The sequence below is a fragment of the Leucopleurus acutus genome, assembly GCF_964270905.1.
Source record: "Leucopleurus acutus genome assembly, chromosome: 15".
Classification (NCBI taxonomy): Eukaryota; Metazoa; Chordata; class Mammalia; order Artiodactyla; family Delphinidae; genus Leucopleurus; species Leucopleurus acutus.
The window spans coordinates 29,069,894-29,094,457 of NC_139157.1; the positions used below are offsets into that span (position 1 = coordinate 29,069,894).

A 24,564-nucleotide genomic window follows, 5' to 3' on the forward strand; every position below is an offset into this window, starting at 1 on the left:
CACAAGAAGCTGGCTTTGGGACTTGCACCCCTCCCCCCCCATCCCCTTTCCTCCTTAACCCACTGCCTCGACTCTCTCCAAAGTAGGATAATAGAGGGCTTCCCTGGTGGCGCAGTGGTTAAGAATCCGCCTGCCAATGCAGGGGACGCGGGTTCGAGCCCTGGTCCGGGAAGATCCCACATGCTACGGAGCAACTAAGCCTGTGCGCCACAACTACTGAGCCTGCTCTCTAGAGCCCACGAGCCACAACTACTGAGCCCATGTGCCTAGATCCCGTGCTCCACAGCAAGAGAAGCCACCACAATGGGAAGCCCGCGCACCTCAACGAAGAATAGCCCCCGATCACTGCAACTAGAGAAAACCCGCGAGCAGCAACAAAGACCCCACATAGCCAAAAATAAATAAATAAATAAATTTATTTTAAAAAAGTAAAAATAAAAATAAAGTAGGATAATAGAGCATCAAAGGAAGGAACTCTTGTATCTCAAGGGGTCTTTCTTTTTCTAGGGAGGCACTATTTCCCATCCAACAAAACGGGGAAACTAAGGAAGGCTAAGGAGAAGGACAAGGTGGCAAAGACTGTCTTCTGCTACTCACACAGCTCTGGCATCTCTTCCCCCGTGTCCTTGACTCAGTACCCCATGCCGCCCTCTGTCCCTCTAAATCTGCTTCTGGGGTGCCTCACTCAACCTGCCTCTCAAGTGCCTCGTTCTCCAGAGCCGCTTATTTCTCCAACCTGAATATTGGAGACCAACCACCAGAGCACACACCCCAATCAGCACATCAAACTTAGGTGTAAAGAACGATGACAAGAAGAGATACGGAGCAATGTGATATTCTCATCCAAATGTGAGAATCTGACTCAGATCACCTGTGGCAGAAGAATTTGTTGTTGAGGATTTTAAGATCAAGTGAGAGAAAAGAATATGTGGAAATTGAGAGCATGAAAGTACTTCAAAGTCATTTTGCATGTGAAAATTAAAAGAGTACATAAGAAATAATAGAAAATAGAGATATCACTAGAATGTTAAGTTTCTTGGGGAGCAAGAACCACATCTGTTTTGTTTCATTTGTGATACATATATAGAGAGATATCTGTACATATATACAGATATCTCCCAGTACCTAGGAAGATGCCTGCTGTGTAATGATGTTAAATATTTGTTTTCTGATTAGCTGGTTAAATTGCTGATGTAGTTTCAATTTAATGGTTTGTATTCGCAATGCTCATACATCAACTTTATTTTATTGTGGATTATTGCATTTTTATTTGCTCCTCCATCTAAATATTTGATGCTTTTTAAATTTTATTTTTGAAGTCTCCCATTTTCCACATGCCATCAGGATCCCAGAGATGTAAAATACCTTGGATGCTTGTGGTGAGAGGCGATGTCAGATCACCTTTATCTGACCTGCTCCTTTCACCAAAGCTAAATGGCATTTTGTTTTGGCGATACGCGGGCCTCTCACTGTTGTGGCCTCTCCCGTTGCGGAGCACAGGCTCTGGACGCGCAGGCTCAGCGGCCATGGCTCACGGGCCCAGCCGCTCCGAGGCATGTGGGATCTTCCCGGACCGGGGCACGAACCCGCGTCCCCTGCATCGGCAGGCGGACTCTCAACCACTGCGCCACCAGGGAAGCCCTAAATGGCATTTTTAAATCACACCTCCTACTCCAGCAATGGCATAGTTGAACAGCCTTAGCTCAGCCTGTGATAATTTTGTGTCCAAGCACACGTTTCTGGTCCATTTCACACACATCTCATTCTGCTGCTTCTCCATCGCCTTTGTTTTTGCCTCCCTTTCTAAATGTTGGCTTTCCCTAGGTCCTCGTCCTCATCTTGCTTCTCTTGTTCCTCTATTCTGTCTCCCTAAGTGATCTCTCCCATCCCTGTGGCTGTAAATACCGAATACACACTGCTGGATCCCAAATACATCTTTCCAGCTTTGACTTACCTCTTCAGTTCCAAATCCGTATTCTCAATCCCCTACCTGATATTTTAATCGGAACACCTTACAGGTAAAACAAGTAAACCATTTTAGTAAATCTAATATGGAACTTCTGATTTCCCCTTCTCCTTTCACCTCCACCCATAGCCAGGTCCCTTCTGCTTCTTCCCTAGGTCCACCTGTGGCCCATATGGTACATAAGCCTGCATAGCGGGTACTGAATATTGTAAAGCCACCCAACAGACTGCTCAAACCAGGGAGCCATCTTGGGTTCTGACCCACTTCCTTACCCTCCAACACCAATTCACGAGCAAGTGTCATCGTTTTTACCTCCAGATTAACTCTTGAATCTGTCTGCTTGTCATCAGTTCCACTCCTCACACCCAAATGCAAGCTGGCACCGTCTCTCGTCAAGACGAAGGCGACAAACTACCCCCTGCTACCGGTCTTGCCTTTTGACAACTAGTCTCCACACAGCAGCAAGAAGCTCAGAGAGTCTTCCCTCTTACTGGTCAGTGGGCATGGACCCCACTGTATTGGGAATACAATAAAAAGTTGTCACTGTGACCTGCCAGGCCTTGCATGAAGTGTTCCCTCTCTACCTACCCACTTTCACTGATGCCCCCTCCCACCTCCCTCCCCAAGCTCATGCTGTGTCCCCGTACATGACATGACGTCCTGGCATCTCATAGCTCCTAAAACAGGACGAGCGATTTTCTGTGCTCCGGCCTTGGAAACTAGTGCTTCTTGGACCTGTGATCCTCTTCTCTAAGCCTTTGTCTTTTTGTTTTGTATCCTTTCTGTTATGACAAGTTACAGACATGCACCTACCACCGAAAATTAATGACTTTTAACATTTCACCATTTTCCCTCAGATGTTAACCCTACAAGAATGGAACAATATAAAGCCCCTTCTGTTCTTCTTCCCCCTGTCCCATGCCCCTTTCTCCTTCCTCAGAGTGAGTGATGGATGCTGTCGGGTCCTTTCCCTGCACCTACTTCCGCCTCCTTCTTTCTGACCCAGCCCTGAATTCATGGAGGCGCTCACATCCTGGCCTCCCCCAACACCCTCATGTGTTTCAGCAAAAGCCAGCAGTGGCCCGATTGCAGCCAAGGAGACCGGAGGGCAGGTTTCCTGGAGGCTGTGCTTCATTTTGCCCCAGGTTCCACGCTGGGAAGACTGGGGCCCTTCCGGAGGCTGCTTCACTCTCTGTCCTGCCCTCAAGGGTTTGGCTTAGACAGTGGGACCCGAGGAGCCACGCTCTCTGAATTTCTCTTCCAACACCAAGGCAGGAATGAAACCATGTTCTTGTTTGTTCAGTCCTCATCATCTGTCATCTGCTTATCTCGCATATCTGTCTGCTCAAAACGAAAACCAACATCACATCACAAATAGAAGAAATAACTTTCTAAATGTCTCCACCCCTCTCCTCCCCAAAAATGAAAGAAAAAGGATTTTTCCTTCTTTATTCATGTTTTGGTTAGTGTATTATTTGACTATGATTATGTGTGTTTATACTCAGTGCTATGAAAAACGTACTTAGACAAGCTTAAGTCTCCATCAGACACAATTCAGAACTGACCTGTTTCTTCTCTCTGCTCGTAGGTTGCGGTATGTTTACTCTCCTGTCATCTGTCACAGCTGCTGTCAGCGGCTTCCTGGTGGGGTATGAACTTGGGCTCATCTCTGGGGCTCTTCTGCAGATAAGAACCTTGTTAGCCCTGACCTGCCACGAGCAGGAAATGGTTGTGAGCTCCCTCCTCATCGGGGCCCTACTGGCCTCTCTCATCGGAGGGGTCCTGATTGACAGGTGCGGAAGAAGGGCCGCCATCATCCTTTCATCCTGCCTCCTTGGACTTGGGAGCTTGGTCTTGATCATCAGTTTATCTTATGTGGCTCTCATAGCGGGACGCATTGCTATTGGGGTTTCCATTTCACTCTCTTCCATCGCCACGTGTGTCTACATAGCAGAAATTGCTCCCCAACACAAGAGAGGCCTTCTTGTGTCGCTGAATGAGCTGATGATCGTCATTGGCATCCTTTTTGCCTACATTTCAAACTACGCGTTTGCCAATGTTTCCCACGGCTGGAAATACATGTTCGGCCTTGTTATTCCCTTGGGAGTTTTGCAGGCGATTGCGATGTACTTTCTTCCTCCAAGTCCTCGGTTTCTGGTGATGAAGGGACACGAGGAAGCTGCTAGCAAGGTTCTCGGAAAGCTGAGAGCCATCTCCGATACAACGGAGGAACTCACTGTGATCAAATCTTCCCTGAAAGATGAATATCAGTACAGTTTTGGGGATCTGTTTCGTTCAAAGGACAACATGAGGACCCGAATCATGATAGGCTTAACATTGGTATTTTTTGTACAAATCACTGGTCAGCCAAACATATTATTCTATGCATCCACTGTTTTGAAGTCCGTTGGCTTCCAAAGCAACGAGGCAGCCAGCCTCGCCTCCACAGGGGTTGGGGTTGTCAAGGTCCTCAGCACCATCCCGGCCACCCTGCTTGTAGACCATGTCGGGAGCAAAACCCTCCTCTGTGTCGGCTCCTCTGTGATGGCAGCTTCATTGGTAACCATGGGCATCGTGAATCTCAACATCCATATGAACTTTACCAATATCTGCAGAAACCATGGTCCTATCAACCAGTCTTTGGATGAGTCTGTGCTCTATGGACCAGGTAACCTGTCAGCCAGCAATGACACTCTTAGAGAATCCTTTAAAGGGATGGCTTCCCGCAGCAGAAACTCGCTAAGGTCCACGAGAAATGACCTGGATAGGAGAGGAGAAACGACCTCGGCATCCTTATCGAATGCTGGACTAAGCCAAACTGAGTACCAGGTCATCACGGACCCTGCGGACGTCCCAGCTTTTTTGAAATGGCTGTCCTTGGCCAGCTTGCTTGTTTATGTTGCTGCATTTTCAATTGGTCTAGGACCAAGTAAGTATTTCATTTTTCATTCCTTCCCTCTCTCCCCTTATGAATGTTATATATTATCGTTGACCCATCAGAGCATCCTACTGCTATAGTACCTTATACATGGAACTACTAGAAGGAAGATGGGGATGATACTGGCCACCTGATGTTTCTGCTAATGAGGAAAGTATGGCTGGCTTATGTCTGCCTTGTGAAATGCGCAGGGCTAGTATTCAACCAAGGATTAGTTTCCCATTATCTGTCACATGAGGATACTTTAATATCAGTTGATTAGGAATGAATCAGACCTTGAAAAATATTTGTTGCTCAAGAGAATATATTGTTTTATGAAAACAAAGTTGACTGGGACATTGTCTTCTATATCATTCTCTACTTTCTTCATAGGTGCAAGGAAAAAAAATTGTGTTTAGATTTTCTTAAAGACACAATAGTATATGCATTCCAGTAATAAAGAAGAAGAAGGGAATTAAGAAGGAATTATCATGGGAAGGATAATGCATTATTGAAGTATATTTGATCGCTAGAGTAACCTCCTGGGGCACTTTACTCTGTCTATGAAACAAGAGAATGGGAGTCAATGCATTCCCATTGAACACAGTACAAACAATCTACAGGGAGGTAGCTACAAGGTTGTTTTATTTGATATAGTTAGTCTATTGCAGTGACAAAGTTTAATCACTTCTCTTGAGCAAACTCGAGTTTGCTAGAATAGGTTGTTTGTTGCAGTTCTTTCATCTTTTAGCCTCACATCCAAAGTCTAAACCTCTCTGTAGGGAAGTTGTGAAGGCTCTTTTTTACGCCTCACTAGAAAATGATGCGCTTAAAAATCAAGGGTAATCTCTCTCTACCACCCTCAACTCCTACCTGTCACCTCTCCCTCCCACTCTCATTCCTCTCCATCTCTCTCCCTTTCTTCCTCCTTCCTTTCCTCTCCTACAGAGTTGATATTGAAACTTTTGTTTACAATGATCAAGGAGCAGACAAATTTGCTCCCATAAAGGGAAATGCTGGAGGTTCAAGAATAATGAGAAGACATAGGCTGTGTTGAGGGAGAAGGAATCTCATGAACACGTGCAGGTTTCTGGTGCCAGACGCTGGACAGTGTTTCTGGAGAGGGCTTGTCCTCGTGATCCACTCTTAACTCTTCATTCAAATGATACGTACCCAGTGACTAATTGTTTTAATAGCCAGGAACTATGCTCAGTATTAAGGAAACAGTAATGAACAAGGTAGATACTGTTCCTGTCTTCAAGGAGATTTTGGTTGAATGGATTGAGCTACGCTCCCTGTGTCTGATTCTTTCCGGTCAGCAACCAGCAGGTTTGACCTGCTTAATCTCAGTTAATTAATAACTGGACTCGCACATGGCCGATACGGCCTCTCCTTCAACTCTGCTTCCTCATCTTTTAGTTTCTACTCCTACGTCTATGTGAGATCAGTCTCTAGATACTGATTCATTCAAATTCCATAGAGGGAATCTGATGTACACTGCTTTTTGCTGTGCCAGGTCATAAGGGATTGTTTTAGTCTAAGCAGCTATGGCTAGACTGGACTACATGATCTAAAGCACTGATGTCCAGAAGATGGCCCTTCCTTTCGCACTATGAGTAGACAAATTTCCCCATAAGGGGTTGTACATGGGCAGATAGAGGAAATGCTACAATACCGTCAACCTCTGCTCTCTCTGACCCGTTCCTGGACCCTGACCCTGCTTCTTAAGACTGAAAATGATAAACATCATTAACTAATAGTTTCCTGGAAACAGGCTTCTACCATTCTTTCAAGATTCAATTATCTTGGGTGTGCACCTGTGAGACACTTGTTTTAATCAGTTTGTGTTGCCATGGCTTAGAGACCAAACAGTTATTTCTCACAGTCTGGAGGCTGGGAAGTTCAAGATCAAGGTGCTAGGAGATTCAGTTCTTGGTAGGGCTCTCTTCCTGGTTTGTAGAGGCAGACTTTTTGCTGTATGGGACAGAGAGAGAGAGAGAGAGAGAGAGAGAGAGAGAGACAGGAGAAAAGTGACTAGATCTTTTGTGTCTCTTCTCATAAGGGCACTAATTCCACCATGGAGGCTTCACCCTCATGACCTAATTACTTCCCAAAGGCCCCATCTCTAAATGTCATCACATTGGGTATTAGGGTTTCAACATATGAATTTTGGGGAGCCATAACATGCAGCAATAACAATACTTATGTGGCCATTCTGATACATAAAGTTAATGAAGTTTGAGTAAGCACCTTTTAAAAATTGTTATTTTCAGAAACTCTTTAAAGTCTATTAGAAGAGCAAGATATGAGTGCTACCTTGTACCAAGGAATCAACTTAACCTTGCCTGTGAACATTTCTATATCAATAAGTTTTGCTTACTTGATAAACTTCAGGTGGTATTTATTGTTCCATTGATTCCCTTTGCTGACATCTTTTTTTCCCTATATATTCATCATAAAACTAAAAATATTTCTTTTTTGCATCAGTTTTCTTGATCCAATCTTTTGAAATATTACAGATCAATTAAGAAAAGGATGCCCTCTTTGTTTTCATTCAGAGGATCTCTCAGGTTGGCAGAGGTTATGACATGACACACATTATAATATGAGAGACATTGATCTTAAACTTCCAGAGCCAACCTATTCATGGTAAGAGTCCTCCCGAGCTCATGATACTCTTCTTCTCTTTAATTTTTGGGTAACATTGAAAAGTACAGTAAATACTCAGTCACTCACATACCATTTGATACTTTATTGTATTAGAGCAAGAGTTCCCCTTTTCAGGAAGCTCAATCTGATTTTGGACAAAATTATTGGAGGCTATTTGTTATTTACCTTCTAGAATTCCTTAAATAGTATTCTATACTAATTTTTAAAAATACATAATTTAACCTTTAGATTCAGCTAATATTTATTGGCACCTAGTATGTCAAACACTGCTCTAGGAAGTTTTTACATATTTTGGAGTACTTCATTTTACCTTCACAACAAGCCTGGGAAGAAAAGTATTCACCAAATTTTATAAATGATGACACTGAATCTCAGAGAAGTTAAGTGACTTGCTCTCATGAAAACATCTCTTGTCTTCTGAAATGGCCAAGACAAGAATAGGCAGAACTGTGTTGGTCTTGATAGTAACTGTTAATTGTCAGTTCAGTCCTCTCCTTGAAGATATATTAGAAAAAAGAATGAATGAAAATTGTGTATTATTGTCCATCACATGAGGCTATTAATGGGCCACTGCATTTTATGCAGGATAGAGACAGTCTCTCTTTTTCTGAAGCTCTGCTAGCTAAGCGAGCATGAACAGTTTTTATAAGGCTGAGCTACAGGATAAAAGAGAAGGAAAATAATGATGAGAATGCAGAAGTTTTTGATGTGCATTTACTTGAATAACTAAACTTGATTAAGATAATGTTTAGTGTGTATATTGGTTGGAATTCAAGCTCAGCTATAATAAAGGCCAAAATAACAGCGGCTTAAACAAGATAGCAGCTTCTTTCTTTCTGTTAACAGAGCTGGGTAGTTCTGGGTGCTGTGGAGGCTTCCAGCCCAGGCACTAGAAGCCTATAGATAATGTCCCCAGACGCCATGGTTTAATATTGGTTCCCAGTCTATCGTGATGCCTATTTAGAGATATTAAGATGAAGTTTAAAATTTCATCACCCGGGCTTCCCTGGTGGCGCAGTGGTTGAGAGTCCGCCTGCCGATGCAGGGGACACGGGTTCGTGCCCCGGTCCGGGAAGATCCCACATGCCGTGGAGCGGCTGTGCCCGTGAGCCATGGCCGCTGAGCCTGCGCGTCCGGAGCCTGTGCTCCGCAACGGGAGAGGCCACAACAGTGAGAGGCCCGCGTACAGAAAAAAAAAAAAGTGTCATCACCCTTTTCTGATAGCTAATGATCCCTTGAGAATAAGTGAAATGCACAAAGTACAGTCAGTTAAAGGGAGGCTAGGTATTGAGAAGACAGTGTGAGCAGTCCTAGCAGAAAAGCAGAACTGCTGTGAGTGATATGAGATAAGGAATTCTCTACGGGGATTAGACATTGCATAATTGTGAGAGCTGCTGAGCAAGCAAAGGTCTGGTAGGGGACGGTTAGAGGCAAAGGAGAAAGTCACTAATCAGGGCCGCCAAGAAAAGCTGGTGGAGTCTGTGAAGCCTGTGGCTTCTGCATCTGGTTGCAGCCTGAAGTCTCTGCAGGTCAGCAGGGCAGGTGGGAGGAAAAGCTGGATGCAGAGCAGGGGGCAGCAAAGACAAGGGACCCTGCTAGGGCAAACTGCAATCCATAAGAAGAACCTGGAACCCACATCTGTCTCCCACGGCAACTATGATGACGCAGGCCACCTGCAGAAAAACTGATGTCCTTCTCCACAGAGCCCTGCCCATGTGCCTGGCCTGGTACTTGGAGAAGTTGGAGGAGGGGATCTGGGTGCACTGGCTGCTCCCCATGCCAACAAGGAGAACCAGCAGATCACAACAATGTGTACAGTCTGCACTGATGTCCAGGGCACCAACCCCCCAAGCACAGGGCTGAGTGTCACTTTAGCCTGCCAAGTCTCAGGCAAACTTCTCTTCTGGGCAACCCTTACCCGGAACTACACAGGGAAGGAAATGTAGTTCCAGCTTAGCTAAACTGACACAGTACAAAATGGCCAGAGCGATAAACTTGACCAAGAGAATAGATGAGAATCTGGAAAGAAATATTTCAGAAGGTCAAAGCCTCTGTATTCTGTCTTCAGTTTCTGTGATAGACATTGATTTCTTTTCATTAAAATATTACTTGTTAAACTATATGACTAGCTTCCATTCCATCTAGTTCTAAAGAAGCCATGAGGTCATTTCATTACTGTCTCTTGGCTTTTGTTTCTTTAGCTGTAAAACCAAAAGACACTCTTTTGCTAATGCATGATAAAAGCTTTCATATTTATTTTCTCAGAAATGTTAACTGTCTCCCTTGAGCTGACCACTGTCACGTATCTCCAGTTCCGTTGCCTCACGTGACTTCTTGTTCCCTTTTTCCCAATGGTTGCTGAACTTTTCCATTTTGATGCTTCACCGTCCGCTGAACACAAAGAAGCTGAGGCTGAATTCTTATTCCCCTCATGTCAAGGGGACTTGTCTTTCTTTTCCATGGGGTAGTCACTCTGCCAGTCACTCAGGTCTGACGCTCTGGGCCCGTTTCCCAATCCAGTCAATGACCAAATAAATGCTCTTGGATTTTCCCTCACAAAGGGTTCCTGTGTTCATTTTTCCTTCCCACTTCTGCCATCCTAGTCTACCCCTTTCAGTCTCATCCCTAGATTACTGGGAGACCCTTCCTGTGGTTCTTTCCCCTTCTAGGCCTTTCCCACACCCAACCATCCTCCATACCAGTATTCCCTAAGTAATCATGTTCCCCATGTCACCACAGCTCACAAATCTTCCATGGCTTCCCACTTTCCTCCATATCAGAAGAACCAAATGCCTTTCAAGATGAAAAGATTAGAAATGACCTAGTCCTACATTTTCCTTTTAGAGAAAAGAAACAAGAAACTCTCAGAGATTGAGATCACACAGATTTAGGACTAGAACTCTGGACATCTGAAGCCGAATTCCATGCTCTTTCTATGACTATATCACTCATCCTGGAGGGAAAAGATGTGTGATTTTCAAGGTTCTCCATCATCCCACCCAACTCCATCAGAGTGTCTGCACAACTCCAAGGGGCACCATTTACATCGTAGTCTGTGAAGTTTTCTTTCAGGACTACCATTCATATAGAAACACATATAGATTCCACATGGGATATAAGGAGAATGATGCCCCGTGGCGTTGTGACATGAGGCAATGCTTTGCCTCTCTGGGCATTTTTATTTCCCATTGCTCCCCACCCAGGTCAAGAGACAGAAAGCATCTGTTGTGGCCTCTTTTCCTTCCCCCCTACTCTACCCAAGTCCCTCCTATCTTGAAAGCTCAGTGAAAGTCTTATCTCTTTTATGAATTCACTCCATTTCTTCAAGGTCTTTATTTGTATGAACTACTAGCTATTTCTAGTGTAGACTAGTTCAGTTCTGGGCTACAAAGAGCCTGAATTTAAAATCACAAAACCTAGGCTCTAATCTCAGTTCTTCTGCCTACTGGTTATATGTTTTTAAGTCATTTATTTTCTCTGAAGCGCTCTCTAAATCCATGAATTGGGCATAATAATACCTGTCTTATCTCACAGAGTATAGGTGAGCATCAAGGGAACTAATGCATGTGCAAGTGTTTTGGATGTTACAGTGTGTGATGTAAATGGAAGTTACCACGTGATAATACAACTTAGTCCTCAATGATATAGTGTACTGCTTTTGTATGCTTGTTTGGTTTATTAACCAGAATGTGGTTACTGGATTGTAAGCTCTTTGAGGGAAGACACGACATCTCACATTTTTCCCTTCTGTCCCTTTAAGTCAGCACTGTATATATCTGTTTGAAACCATGCAGGGGTACATTTATGTTTCTAAGGAGGAGAGGGAAAGAAGAACTTTAAAACTAAGGTGAATATACAGGAAAAATCTTGAAGTGTGCTTCTTTATCTGTGTCAAGCTATCTAGTGGGTAGGCTAAGTACCAGGAAAGCTGGGAACACTAGGTTGCCACAGAAGCGCCTGTTCCTCCTGAAACCATCATGTTTTTGCAAAACAATCCATCACTTTGAAACCACACACCTCAGTTTGAGACTCAAACCCACAATCTTCTAATCTCACTCCTTCAGGTGGGACTCGAATCCAGCCGCACTTCAGTTGGGACTTGAACCCAAAATTTCTGGCTTAGGCGGGGACTCAAACCCACAATCTCCCAGCTGAAACCACACACCTGGTCACAGGATTTAATGGACCTCAGGTTCTTTAAGTCTCAGCACAGAAGGAATTCAGTGAGAGGCGAAGTGATAGGCAAGTCGATTTATTAATATAGGACGCTTGTGAAGGATACAAGAGGGCAGGCAAGAGGACTCTGCCCTGAAAGTTAAGTGGGAAAGCAGGTTTATTTAGGGAGATACACACTCCACAGACAGAGCATGGACCATTTCAGAAGGCGAGAGGCCCCGAAATATGGGGTAGTTAGTTTTTATGAGCTGGGTAATTTCATAGGCTAACAAGTGGAAGGATTATTACAACTATTTTGGGGAAGAGACAGAGATTTCCAGGAATTGGGCCACGGCCCACATTTTGGCCTTTAATGGTTGGCTTTGGAACTGTCGTGGTGCCTGTGTGTATGTCATTTAGCATAGCTAGTGTATCATAATGAGCTTATAATGAGGCTTAAGGTCCTCTGGAAGTCAAATCTTCCACCATCTTGCACATAATCTGTTCTAACCAGTTTTTGTCATATCCTCAACAGCTATGTCATTCTTTTAAAGGTTGTGCCTTGCCGCCTTCCCTCCTGTCTCAACTGTGGTGTGAGTTTTAAAAATCTCTTTCTGTTTTTGCCTCTAAGAAAAGATGCAGGAGAGTTAGCAGTGCTCAGAAATAAGTAGTTGGAGGCATTTAGGGCATTTCTTTGTCAGGTCATAAAGAGTTATTTGGGACTTTCACTAATTCCTACTTTTAGACACAGAGTATCTAAAAGTAGTCCCAGATTTTTTTTGGACACCTTTGCTTTTTGCTTTCACATGGAGAAGAGAGTCTTTTTGAGCGTTTCTTAGAACAAAAGCAATGCTAATGAGATGGAGAATCTCAGTCTGAAGGAGGTTGGGGTTTGGGAAAGGGAAATAACCCTTCATCTCTTGGTTTCTTCAACTTGTAATTGCTGTTCCAAGCACTGATCCGGATAGTCACGCCTGAGGGTAGAAGGCAAGCAGTCGGAGACAGAATCCCAAACATTCCCTCTAAGGAAAACAAGCAGTTAATTCACGTGGGTGGCTTGAGACTGTCAATTCTCTTAGGGTTTTTAGAAGAGATCTGAATAATTGTCCTTTATTTTTCTTGCTAAGAGTTAGCCATTTCTGTTTATATTCATGCTGCAGTTCATTTTTTCTCTTCTAAAGAAAACATACCATAAGAATTCCAATTCAGTCACCAAAATTGTATTCTAGAGCATTGGCACGAACCAGTTGGAATTTAAAGAAGATTTTTATTAAGAGCAAATTTTCATACCAGATCGTGAACGCATTATAAACATATTAACCTGATGCGATTATTGCTCAGGTATTTCATTTAGAGAGTTTATTACTTGTAATAGAAGTAAATCCTTTGTGTAAATAGGGGCATAAAGGGAAAAGTACTTGCTGTTCCAAAGCAAAATCAAAGCAAGATTAAATCATCTTTATTAAATCTTTTAAAATATGTGTTGGCTTAGAACAACATTCCTTCATTGTATTAGATCACAACATAGTTTCTCTTGTCAAAAAGTATTTCTGTTTTTAGGTTAAAGTGTATGCCCTACATCATTTTACTTTCTGGTCATCTGTTTCCCTGATTTTAGCATAAATGGGGTACCCTGGAATCTAGAATTCAGGAGGGGGCATAAATTTGGTACCAAGTAATCTCATATATTTTATTTTATACATTTAAAATATTATTCTATGAAGGAATCTGTAGGCTTCACTAGCCTGCTGAAGGGTTTCATAGCCCGAGGTTAAGAATCTCTGCCCTCCGTTTCTCTGTAACTAATACCAAAACTCTTCCATCAAATAAAAATCACAATATATACCCCACTGCTTTTATTGGAGATTTTTATGAAACATTCCGTTTTCCACGCTTCATCTCTCACTTTAAAATATGTTCGAGATCTTAACTTGACTTTCCAGTCTTTCTGGGGTGGTCCTGATCATTTTAGCTCCTTCTAATAACTGAACACTTTATTATTGTGGTTCAAGCTTCAGGGTAGAACCAAAAAGTCCTGACATTATGAGGACATAGAGCCACATAATGATTTCTCTTCTTCTTGGGCTTCAAAAGTAAAGCAGAGATGAGCCCAAGCCCAAGCCCAAGCCCAAGGCGTAAAGTTATTATTTCATGAGTTCATCTGAGGTAACACTTGTGTAGCTGCCCTCCTTAGAACAGTCTCTGTAACTCAGAAAAATGTGCGTGACTGTTCTTTTCACAACAATTATTAGGGCTTTTATAAAAGGGAATGAAATTGGGCCATTTGTAGAGATGTGGATGGACCTAGAGACTGTCCTACAGAGTGAAGTAAGTCAGAAAGAGAAAAACAAATATGTATATTAACGCATATATGTGGAATCTAGAAAAATGGTACAGATGAATCGGTTTGCAAGGCAGAAATTGAGACACAGATGTAGAGAACAAACGTATGGACACCAAGGGGGGAAAGCAGGGGAGTGGGGTGGTGGAGGGATGAATTGGGAGATTGGGATTGACATGTATACACTAATATGTATAAAATAGATAAGAACCTGCTGTATAAAAAATAAATAATAAAAATAAATAAATTAATTAAAAAGAACAATTATTAGCGCTTTTTTTAAATCCAAAAATTCTTATGTCCATAAATTAATTAAACTCCTCTTCCGTCTCATGACTAATATCTTTTCATTAGAGCAGATGGAAGGAATTTGTCCAAGGTCACATATTAAGTTCTGTAATGAGGCTATGACTGTCATCCTTTAACTGCCTTTGTATTCACAAGTTCAAGCGGAACTTTACACTGAAGACTGAATGACAGGTGACAGCAAATCACCTCCCCCAATCTCTTCTACCAAATAGGCAGGAGTTCCATCAAGAAAGCATCTTAGAGTGATTACGGAGAGAGGAGAGAGGGAGACAGTGGTAGGGATTCATCTGCTCACTTACTTGTCCAGCACGTGTGGAATGCTCACCACAGCCCACTGGGCATGGTACCCATTGCTGGTGATTTAGGGATGGATGAATGAGAGCCACACCTCGCCACAATGGAGCTAGTGGTGGGGACAGGCAATAAGCCAGAAAATGAATACATGTATAATACAACTTCAGGAGGAGAGAAGTGTCAACATTTAGGTGGAGGTAAGAGTGATGAAGAAAAATAAAGAAGGATCAGGGATAACATCAAGTGGCCTTAAGGGAGACATGAGCTTGGAGGTTTAGGAGAAGAGCAGAAAGCCTGTGGAGGCTATACAACAGTGTGTGAATTCAGACTACGCTTTGGCATTAGGCTGCCTGACCTTGAATCACAGCTCTACAGTGTAGGACTCCAGGCAGGTGAATCCATCTCCCTAGGCTTCAGCTTCCTGATCCACCTCACAGTGTAATTGTGGGGTTGAACAAAGCCATTTGTATGACGTGTACCTAGTGTAGTGCCTGGTGTGTGGCATGGACTCAATACACTTAGTCATTAGTGCTATTTTAAAATATCTGGCCATAGTCTAGACAAGAGATGTATAGTTTTGGTAAGGCCAGCACTGACCCCAGCAGTCATTTTGCTTAAGGCACATCAGGAGACACAGCAGATGCTCCATAGCCACATATTGAATTATGATGCCATGGTCCTCCTCACCTCCCTTCTATGCACACCATTCCAGTTAGGTCAAGACTAAAGAAAATACATGTGTTGCTTGAAATATGGTTCATTTCTGCATTACCTACAGTCAAGAGAGTTTTCTAGGTTATCAGACAGGTGTTACAGAAAATTCTGAGTCTTTGGCGAAAGGTGAAAGGTGTGATTTAGGTTGAGAAACACCCAACTGTCCATTCTTCTAAGTTGGTGCAACTAATTTAGACTCTGTGTCCTGTGTGCACACAAACTTTGGCTTGTTCATTGTTGTTTCCTTGAGCCTAACCTAGGGCCTGGCCCACAATAGGGGCTCAAGAAATATTTGTTAGATGAGTCAAAAAAAGTTTCTGGAACTCTCTCAGCTTCTGTGATGAAGGGGAGCTGTCTCTCTAGTCTAGGGTTGACATATCCTGATCTCCTCTAGTCATCTGTGTCAATAACTAGGCCATCAGAAATAAAAGTGGTTTGTGGGGAACCCCATGCACATTTGACCAAAAGTTATATCTGAGTAAAACTATTCAATTGAGGATGTGTGGCCACCTCTAATTCATTTGATGACTAAAGAAGTTTCATGTTTTAAATTTACTAAAATTAAGGCCATTTAAAAAAATGTATGGTGTTAGCCAAAATATTCATTTCCATATTTGCTCCAAATACAAGATTCAACCTTTCCCCTGGAGTGGGAAAAAAAAAAAAAAAAAAAAAAAGAGAGAGATTGAGATTAGTCATATCATGGGATAATAATTCCTACCTTGGTTTAGTAATTGAATGTTTTAGAACTTAACTCTTTCCAAAAAAGATTTGAGACAACTCCTTCCTGGTTTTCCTAAGAGAAATATGTAGAAGTCTGAGCCTGGAATTTGTTTACTTAATTAGTGTTAGAGCTTATAGAAATATTTCAGTGGATTATCTCAGGCTTAACAATCACGTTAAATTTCTCAGATGTAAGCTGGAAGTCTAAAGTTAATAATAGCAATAAAAGATCTTTGTAGAAAAATCCTACCATAGCCACAAGTAATCAAACTCTCAAGAACTGTAAACTGGCTGATATTTGAGCCCACTTGCAAGCTTACAAGTTAGCCTCAGTTTCATGGATTTTGACAAAAGACACAAGACTCCTTGGTCAGAGACAAAGGACAGTTTATTATTCATAGCAATAGCCATAGCCAGACTACCAGCATTTGCACAAATTCCCCAGGCCCCAATACCCACAGGGCATTATGAACCAGGCCAGGTGACACCTATACCTAGACTGGGTTATTTTAGAGGAAAGGAACCCCAAGCTTAGGGAACCCAAATCTTTTATAATAGACAGTAAGCCAGCCTGATTTTTCCCCTGGAGGGAGACACTATCTTTAATTTACTGGATAGTAAACAAAACTTTGCTCTAGAGGGGACACTCTGTCTTCCAAGGTTGTTTGTTATATGAACATCCTTAGAAAGACAGCCTGGAACAAAATCGGTGCCTTTTCTCATGAGACATGCTGAAATGCGAGACCCATGAAAAATCGTCTTTCAACTCAAACATTCTGAAAAGGCCAATTTTCTGTTTAAAACAAGAAATTAGAACTTCTTAAGGTACAAAGATTGTAGAGCCTAGCTTTTTGTTTGGTTTGGTTTTATGGAGTTTAACCAGTCTTTTGGAGGATGATTATCAGTAGGAAGCATATGACTCATCTGCCATAACATTTAAATTTAGACTTTATACCTAAATATCTCTAGCTTTTCCAAAAGCAATTGTTTATGTGTTGTTTGTACAGCTAAAAATTACGACAATTCCAGGGGTGTGGAACAGCAGGTTCTAATTTGGAAGTTTACTCAGCTGCTTCACTCTAAGATATACAGGGTTTAGAACAAAGGGTTGCAGACCAGAATTATATCAAATGTTTTCAAAGATATTTTGATATTCTTCATATTTCCTCCTAGACACCAGGCCTCTAATATTCCAAACCATCACCGTCAAAGACTTTTTAGTGCTCACCCTCTTTTTCTATCATTCTTCTTGGATAATCACATACTCTTAGAGAAGAGGCATATTGATTAAATTATTATTCTTTAAACAGGAGAATTTTATTATCAAATGTAGCCATTATACAATTGTATTCACACAATGGGTTTGTGTTAATTGTGTCTACCTTTAATATCTTTCAAATCTTTTTTTTTCCTTTTAAATCTTACATTTCAGTTATCATCAATATTCACACCAATACTGTTCCTTTTTTTTCCAGTTAATTAAGTTAAAAGTTATTTTGTTTGATTAAAGTGGTGATTTATATGGTCCTCTGGTGTTAGTCATTGCAATAATGCAAAGTAAACAAATAATAGTATCTGAATGGTTTTATACTAAATTTGCACCCAAGCAAGAGGAAAAACTTAAAGAAATATGTGCCTTAGCTAATTAAATCTCACTCTCCTCTTTGGAGTTAAATGATGCACAGTGGTACCTAATAGAACCAAAGAGTCTAAAACTACATTTTTGTAGCATGAACACAGCTAAAAAAAGAGAAGTAACACCATTTACAACATTACCAAAGGCAACTCTTCACATAATATAATACATCGGTGTTTAACTTTCCTCTCCATCCCACGCTATGATCATAGGCCCATGCCCTTGAAAATTACGAATATCAGACAGTAAAGACATTAAAGAAACAGACTAAGGTTTTAACACTATCTTAATAAACACAGCATTCACCTGTTACTTTATTGTTTTTCAGAACACAATGTTAAGCATTTTTCCAAGGAACACCTGTAACATTAAAAACTATTAATACTTTTCTCATTGGAGTCTGAAGCATCATTCATGAAAAAAGCACAGCATAAAATGTTACATGTGAAGCATGACATTCAAGTTATAGTGTAAACCAGAAAAGACTAATTTCTTGTATCTCCTTCCCTTTTTTGTTTTGCCTTTTGAACTCTAGTTCAGTGAGCTGCAAATTGGGATAAGCATAATCCTGGAAGCTACTTTCTGGAATATTCCTTCAATGATACATCAAAGGAAATCAATTTTTGGATTTTTAGGAAAAGTCTGTTTCCTAAAATTTCTTCTTCCCTGTCTTGCCAGTAATAACTATTCTTCCACTTAAAAGAAAGCACACCTGTTACCCACCAGAAATCTTATTATGATATATGTCCCCAATTATAAAAACCTTAGGAACACTAATGAAAAAGACAGTTGGAAATATTGGTGTAGGTGTGGTATGGAAAAATGACTCTAATGACTAGATAATAATTCTCTCATAAGCCTAGATATTTCTAATAATTTACTTTCAACAAAACTGTAGGATGACCTAATCAAGCTATCAGCTGATATATCATTACAACAAACTTTTGTTGTTAATTTAAAGAATGTAGTGACACTCCTATTAAAAAACTTTTTCAACTCCCCATCTATTTTTATTATTCTTGAAAACAGTACATTTCATCTCCCTTTTTTTTTTTTTTTTGGCCTGTGCCACGGGGCATGTGGGATCCTAGTTCCCTGACCAGGAATCGAACCCGCGTCCCCTGCATCGAAAGCGCGGAGTCTTAACCACTGGACCGCCAAGGAAGTCCCCCACGTTTCATCTATTTGAAAATGATGTCAACTTTATGTTAAATGCCTTATTGTTATATTTTTAAATGGATGAAGATGAGTATCAAATAGGTATTGTATTTAAATTCCACTGGAAATACTTGAGTGATATAATTATTCTCTACTGTAAATATAGAGTTTAAAAATACCATAGAAATTGCATCTTTTGCTGTCATTTAAATTTATGGTAAAAAAATGTTAGATGTTGATTTATAAATGAAAGAAAGTACTTAGTTTTTCTAATTATTTTAAAGGCTACACAAGCAAGAAAGTTTGGAGACCACTGCCACCCTTCTTATTCCCAATTAGTACCTGATCACAAAAGGGTTCCATTTTTAACTCTGGCATTTTTTATTAAGGGTTATTTCATTTAATCCAATTTCCTAAAAAATATTTTAAGAAATCATTTCGGTTGATTCTGACTAGAAATCATTAAGATAGAAAGATTGGGAACATTGAGGTTTTATTTCATTGTTTTCCTGTTAAGTAATCCAAGATCATATTCTTGAAAAAAAGTATTTTAAAAGAGGCCAGGAGTAAGCAAAACTCAGAGAGACTGAGAAAAGGGAGAATACAAAAAATAAAAATAAAGTAAAGCTACAGTATCACTGATGATATTGGAGATGGTGGCCTACGGTGGAGTATATTTTTAAAGGACAAGACTCTCCTACTCAAGGAACTTATAGGGCCATAATTTAACTGGCTTCACTCCTACAAAGTATAGGACACTGGCTCCATCAGGTTGTTGAGAACTCTGCAACCTAAGTGTAGAACTTCCTCCAAAGTTGCTAGGAGTTCCCTGGTAAGAGTTTCAAGGCCTCCATGAGTCTTTCAAACCTGAGGCTGCCATGCCAGGTGGTTCAGAAAATGCTCAAGCCAAATGGAAAGCATGCCTGAAATGCTGTGGGGGTTGAATCTGAAAGCACAGGGAGAGAAATGACAGCCTCAGTGGAAAAAAATGTTCAGCAGTGGCTGAAATATGGAGGAGGGAGGAGCTAAGTGTGGCTGTTGATATGCGACAGAGCTCAGCCATTTCCACTGATTGGCCCTATTCATTCAAGTTCATGTCCTCCATCGCAAACAAAGACATTTCAACGTATTTGTCCTTCATGGTCTTTTTATGACACTCTGTGCAGCCATAAACTCTGCAGATTTCATCTGGATCAGGCAAGTTCTGATGGGCAGCCCTGGTGATTTAATGCCATGTGAAATATGAGGTTCAATATTTGTGGACAATTAGCTCCCAGCAAGACCAAAATTTCCTCAACCCTTGTAACCTAGAGAAGACTTTAAAGACACGTGCAGACTCTGACATTTACACAAGTACATATTGCTGAGGTGGGCCTAGAATAATGGGGTTAAAGGTGAAATAACAGGCATCGAGGAGAATTGTTGCAGGGCCTGCTAAACTGCAGTGAGTGGCTTCATTCACTGTAGAAGAGTTATTATATCTCTGACTACTCTGTGGATTCCTCACGAGCAGATAGCGCAAAGCACCCCCTGTGGGCCTGTCATCAGGGAAGGGGATAATGAGGACAGCCAGAGAGAGCCACCATTTTACTGTGGCATGTGACAATAGCTTGATTTTTGTTGGAGAGAAATTAGGCCATCTCATTGGAAAAACATTAGGGATTCAAACAAACAAACAACAAAAAAAAACCTTCCACCTGTTATTATTAAATACCAATATATATCCGCATGTGATGATTTATACCTCTTTGCTCTTTACTTATGAATTGAAAGAGCTTCTCCATTCCTTCTGCTCTGGGTGCTCACAGCCCTTTTTCAGGCAACGTGGAGGCCTATAAGATTCTGGCACCATCTTGCTCCTAAGTCTTCCATGGAAAGACTTTACGCTCTCAGTAAATTCTATCTTGCTGCAAGTTCCACTTTCAGATTTTTATTTCACACTCTCTGGATCTGAAAACCTGCGATTTTTATGGTTCTGAGATCATTGTTAAAATTATTTTAACATTATTATTAATTAATTATTTAAATTAATTTACAAATATTTATTATTTACTCTCCTTATTTTTGACTTGACAGGTTCCATATTGGGGATGTTGAACCATCCTTGTCAAAACCTTTGTCAATTGCTGCAACATCCAGTTTGTCAATATTACATAAACCAAGGCATCGATTCCTGAATTTTCTCCACTAGATCAAAAGAGAAGTAGTCGCATTCAGCAATGGTATATTACTTTTGGAAATGTCAGGTGTAAGTTTTGCCTGACAACAAGGGCCCATCAGAGACTGACGGAAGTCTGTTTTTCAGTATTCAGTTCATTGCTCACTGACTGGTTAAACTGTCCAAGAACTTGGCTCAGCTGCGGCACTGAATGCGTGCCTAGGACAGGCCTCAGGGTGGCTGCTGGGTGCTTTTAGGTGAGCCCTTGACAGTTCAGACTGAGCACTTATAACTAGTGCTTTGTGCAACTGTCCCATCTTCTTGTTGGTAAGATCCACCACTCTCTGTAACAGCAGGATCAACTCATTCTCATCTGAGGACAGCGTGGAAAGGATTTTCCCCAAACCCCACCAAATAATTCCAAGGAGCCATCATGATGCAAGGTGGGGAGGGGAAGCGGGGTATATCAGAGGTGATGAAGTGGGGATGGAAGTAGATCAAGAAAACCAGTGCTAACTCTTGTCAAAGAAAATCAGCATGTCCATTCCCCCACCTTTTCCTCACGGCTGCTAGAGCAAAAGGCCATAAGGAACGCTCTGCTCCACCCCTACCCTCACCAAATACCCAAGGCAGGAAGGGGCCTGGGGTATTGGCTTGCAGCATAGATTATTTATCTTCAACAGAGTGGACTTACATACTTTCATCTTGTATTTGCCCAAGGACAGGTCATTACAAAGCCTTCACCAGAATTATGCAGCTGTCATTCTACTCAGATCCAGATCCCCTGTCTTGCAAACCTCAAGGCAAGGTTACCTGAGCTTTGCACCCGTCTCCAAGGATATAATCTGCAAGAATCTAGTGAAGGTCTTCTGGGGGAAAGAGTGGAGGGGAGGGATCTGGAATGTTATTTTTGAATTCCCTATTAATTAGAACAATAATAATCATGTTCCTTTGGTTACGGTTCTCGCCCCCGCCCTACGTAGATTCACTTGGAGAAGATCATCAAGAAAAAAAAAGTGTTTCCAGCCCTCTTGTATAATTTAAATATTTTTCTTACTTTAAAACAGCACATTTACTCCGAGCAGGTGTTTTCTCTACAGAGCATGATCTTGTCGCGAGAGGTGACTTTTCAATCAGAGACACAGGTGACTGCTCCATGATTCTGGCTGGCCCTGGCAGCCCAGGTAGTTGCTGGCGGGGGGCCGCTCCCTGGCCTCTCGCTTCTTCCCTCACACCGCCTCCTCTCGGGCAAGAGGATGCATCTGGTCTGTATCTGAACACCGGCTTTGCAACACAATGTGACTTAGCCAGCAGGGAGCAGGGCTGGGACAGCTCCTAAGCCCTTCTTTCCTCAGAATCAGAGGTGCTGATACTCTGCATTTATGTATTCATTAACTAATATTTATTGAGCCACCCCCAAGAGAGCACCAAGATGAAAAAGCATGAGTTCCAGAGGCTACCCAGGCTCAGCGCTGCCTCTGCTGCCACCTCTGAGCTCTGGGACCTTGGCAAATTATGAACTCCTTTAAGCCTCCATTTCCTCTTCTATAAAAGAGGGAGAGCGATATAGTTCCTATCTGGTAGGAATTCAGCGAGGATCAAATGAGATAAGGTTTGTAAAGGTCTCAGCCCATTGGAAGAACTGGTAGCTATTCGGCAAACTGGATTTGATAGGCTGTGAGCAGAAGACAAGTTAATTTGCTCCTCTGCTGCCCTTTCTAATCCCGTCAGGCAGGTCCTATAATGTTTTGTGTCACTCTCAGATCATAAAAAGTCCTCTGATCAGTTTTCGTGCCAAGAAGAGTCTCCTTTCAGAAAGTCAAATGTTTGGCCTGGCATAACACCGAATCCTGGAGCTCTGTCTAATGGAGAGCTTCTCTCCACCCAGCTTGCCACAGGCCAGGAAGCCCAAGTGGGGGAGGCGAGAGGAGCCAGCCTCCTTCCTCCGCCCTCCTGGCTCTACCTCCTACCCACTCAGTAGCTATGATGTTGGACTTGGCAAAGGTCGGGGGCAGAGGAGGTTACAGGTAAGGGCCCAGAGGAAAGCAGATAGATCCGGGCTCTGGCACTGAGGCTCATAGCTGCCCCTTGTCGTGGGCAGATGGCCCTAGCCACTGCCCTTTCTGTTTGCGTGTCTCAGGCCAGTGTCCCCTACCAGCCCTTTATGTCCCTCCCTCTACTTCCAGGGACCATTGTCAAGCTCTCTCAGTGTTTCTCCAGAATCCCTTCTCACTTGATTGGAGGTGAGGAGGAAGCACACTCTCTCCTCCCTCGTCCTGTAGAAGGACATGGCCCTGCTCTCCAACCACAGATCACGAGGGACTAGGGCAGAGGTCAGTGGGCTGGCGCTCAGCTTCAATGGCTTTTTGATCACTTTGCTGTCCCCCACCCACTCTTCCTTGTCTTCCAGTGCCCTGGCTGGTGCTGAGTGAGATTTTTCCTGGTGGAATTCGAGGACGAGCCATGGCTCTAACTTCTAGCATGAACTGGGGCATCAATCTCCTCATCTCTCTGACCTTTTTGACTGTGACAGGTAAGAACTCGCTTTCCTCTAACGCCTTTTGTGCTCTTAGGACAAATCTTAGGGAAGCACACTCGCCTGAAAAACATTTTCTCGTCAACATTTTCAAACACACTCAAAAGTAAAGAGAATGGCAGTGAACCTGATGTACTGACCACCCAATTTAAAACTTTATCAGTCTTCATTTATGACCCCACCTGCTCTGCCCCCCAAATTATTTGGAGTCATTGTCCAAACATGTCATTTTGTCTCTAAAATTTCAGCAGGGACCTCTAAAAGATAAGACATTTAAACACTATAACTTCAACATCATTATCACACCTAAAAATATTATACTATTAATAGTCTCTTGGTATCAAGTATCCAGTCTGTGTTCACATCCTTCCAATTGTCTCATAATTATTTTCTATAGTTTGTTTGAATCACAATCCAAATACTTAATTTATGGTTGATTGATATGTCTCATAATCTGTAGGTTTCACCTCCATTTCTCCTCCCCCTACACTTTATATTTTTAATGAAGAAACTGGGTCGTTTGTTTCATAGAGTTTTCCCCGGGGTTGGATTTGCTGATTGTAGTCACATCACGTGACCCTCTGTCCTTTGTGTTTCCTGTAAGCTGCTATTTAGATGTAGAGGCTGACAAAGATTTAGATTTTCTTGTTTATTTGCAAACTCCTTCCCAGGTGATGGCCTGTGTCCTGCCATCAGAAGCATGTCCTGTGTGCTTATCTCCCACTTTGTCATGCCTGCATCCTTTGAGGATCATTTCCCAGATCCGTTATCTTCATTTCATTATTCCTACTAAGTTTTTTATCAGCAATACTTCTCTTAAGGAGAAATTTCTTCTCATTAGTTATTTGCCTGCCCTGAAGTATGAATCATATAAGAAAGCCAAGATTAATGTTTGAAACTTTCTCTTTATTTTCTACTTTTCAAAATAATGAGGTAGTTCCCCAGCATCCTCCAAAACTGACCAATGAGTTGTTTTCGTCCCTTCCT

General features: G+C 41.9%; 1 protein-coding gene across 1 annotated transcript in view; it reads left to right on the forward strand.

The window, feature by feature from the left end:
• The window catches only part of SLC2A12 (solute carrier family 2 member 12), a gene marked incomplete at its 3' end in the record, with an annotated part of 54,287 nt that overhangs the window by 15,552 nt on the left and 14,171 nt on the right, over positions 1–24,564 (forward strand). The window contains exons 2-3 of the mRNA XM_082855889.1: positions 3,555–4,895; positions 23,452–23,574. Coding sequence (XP_082712015.1) covers positions 3,555–4,895; positions 23,452–23,574 — 1,464 coding nt within the window. The remainder of the gene's footprint in view (positions 1–3,554; positions 4,896–23,451; positions 23,575–24,564) is intronic.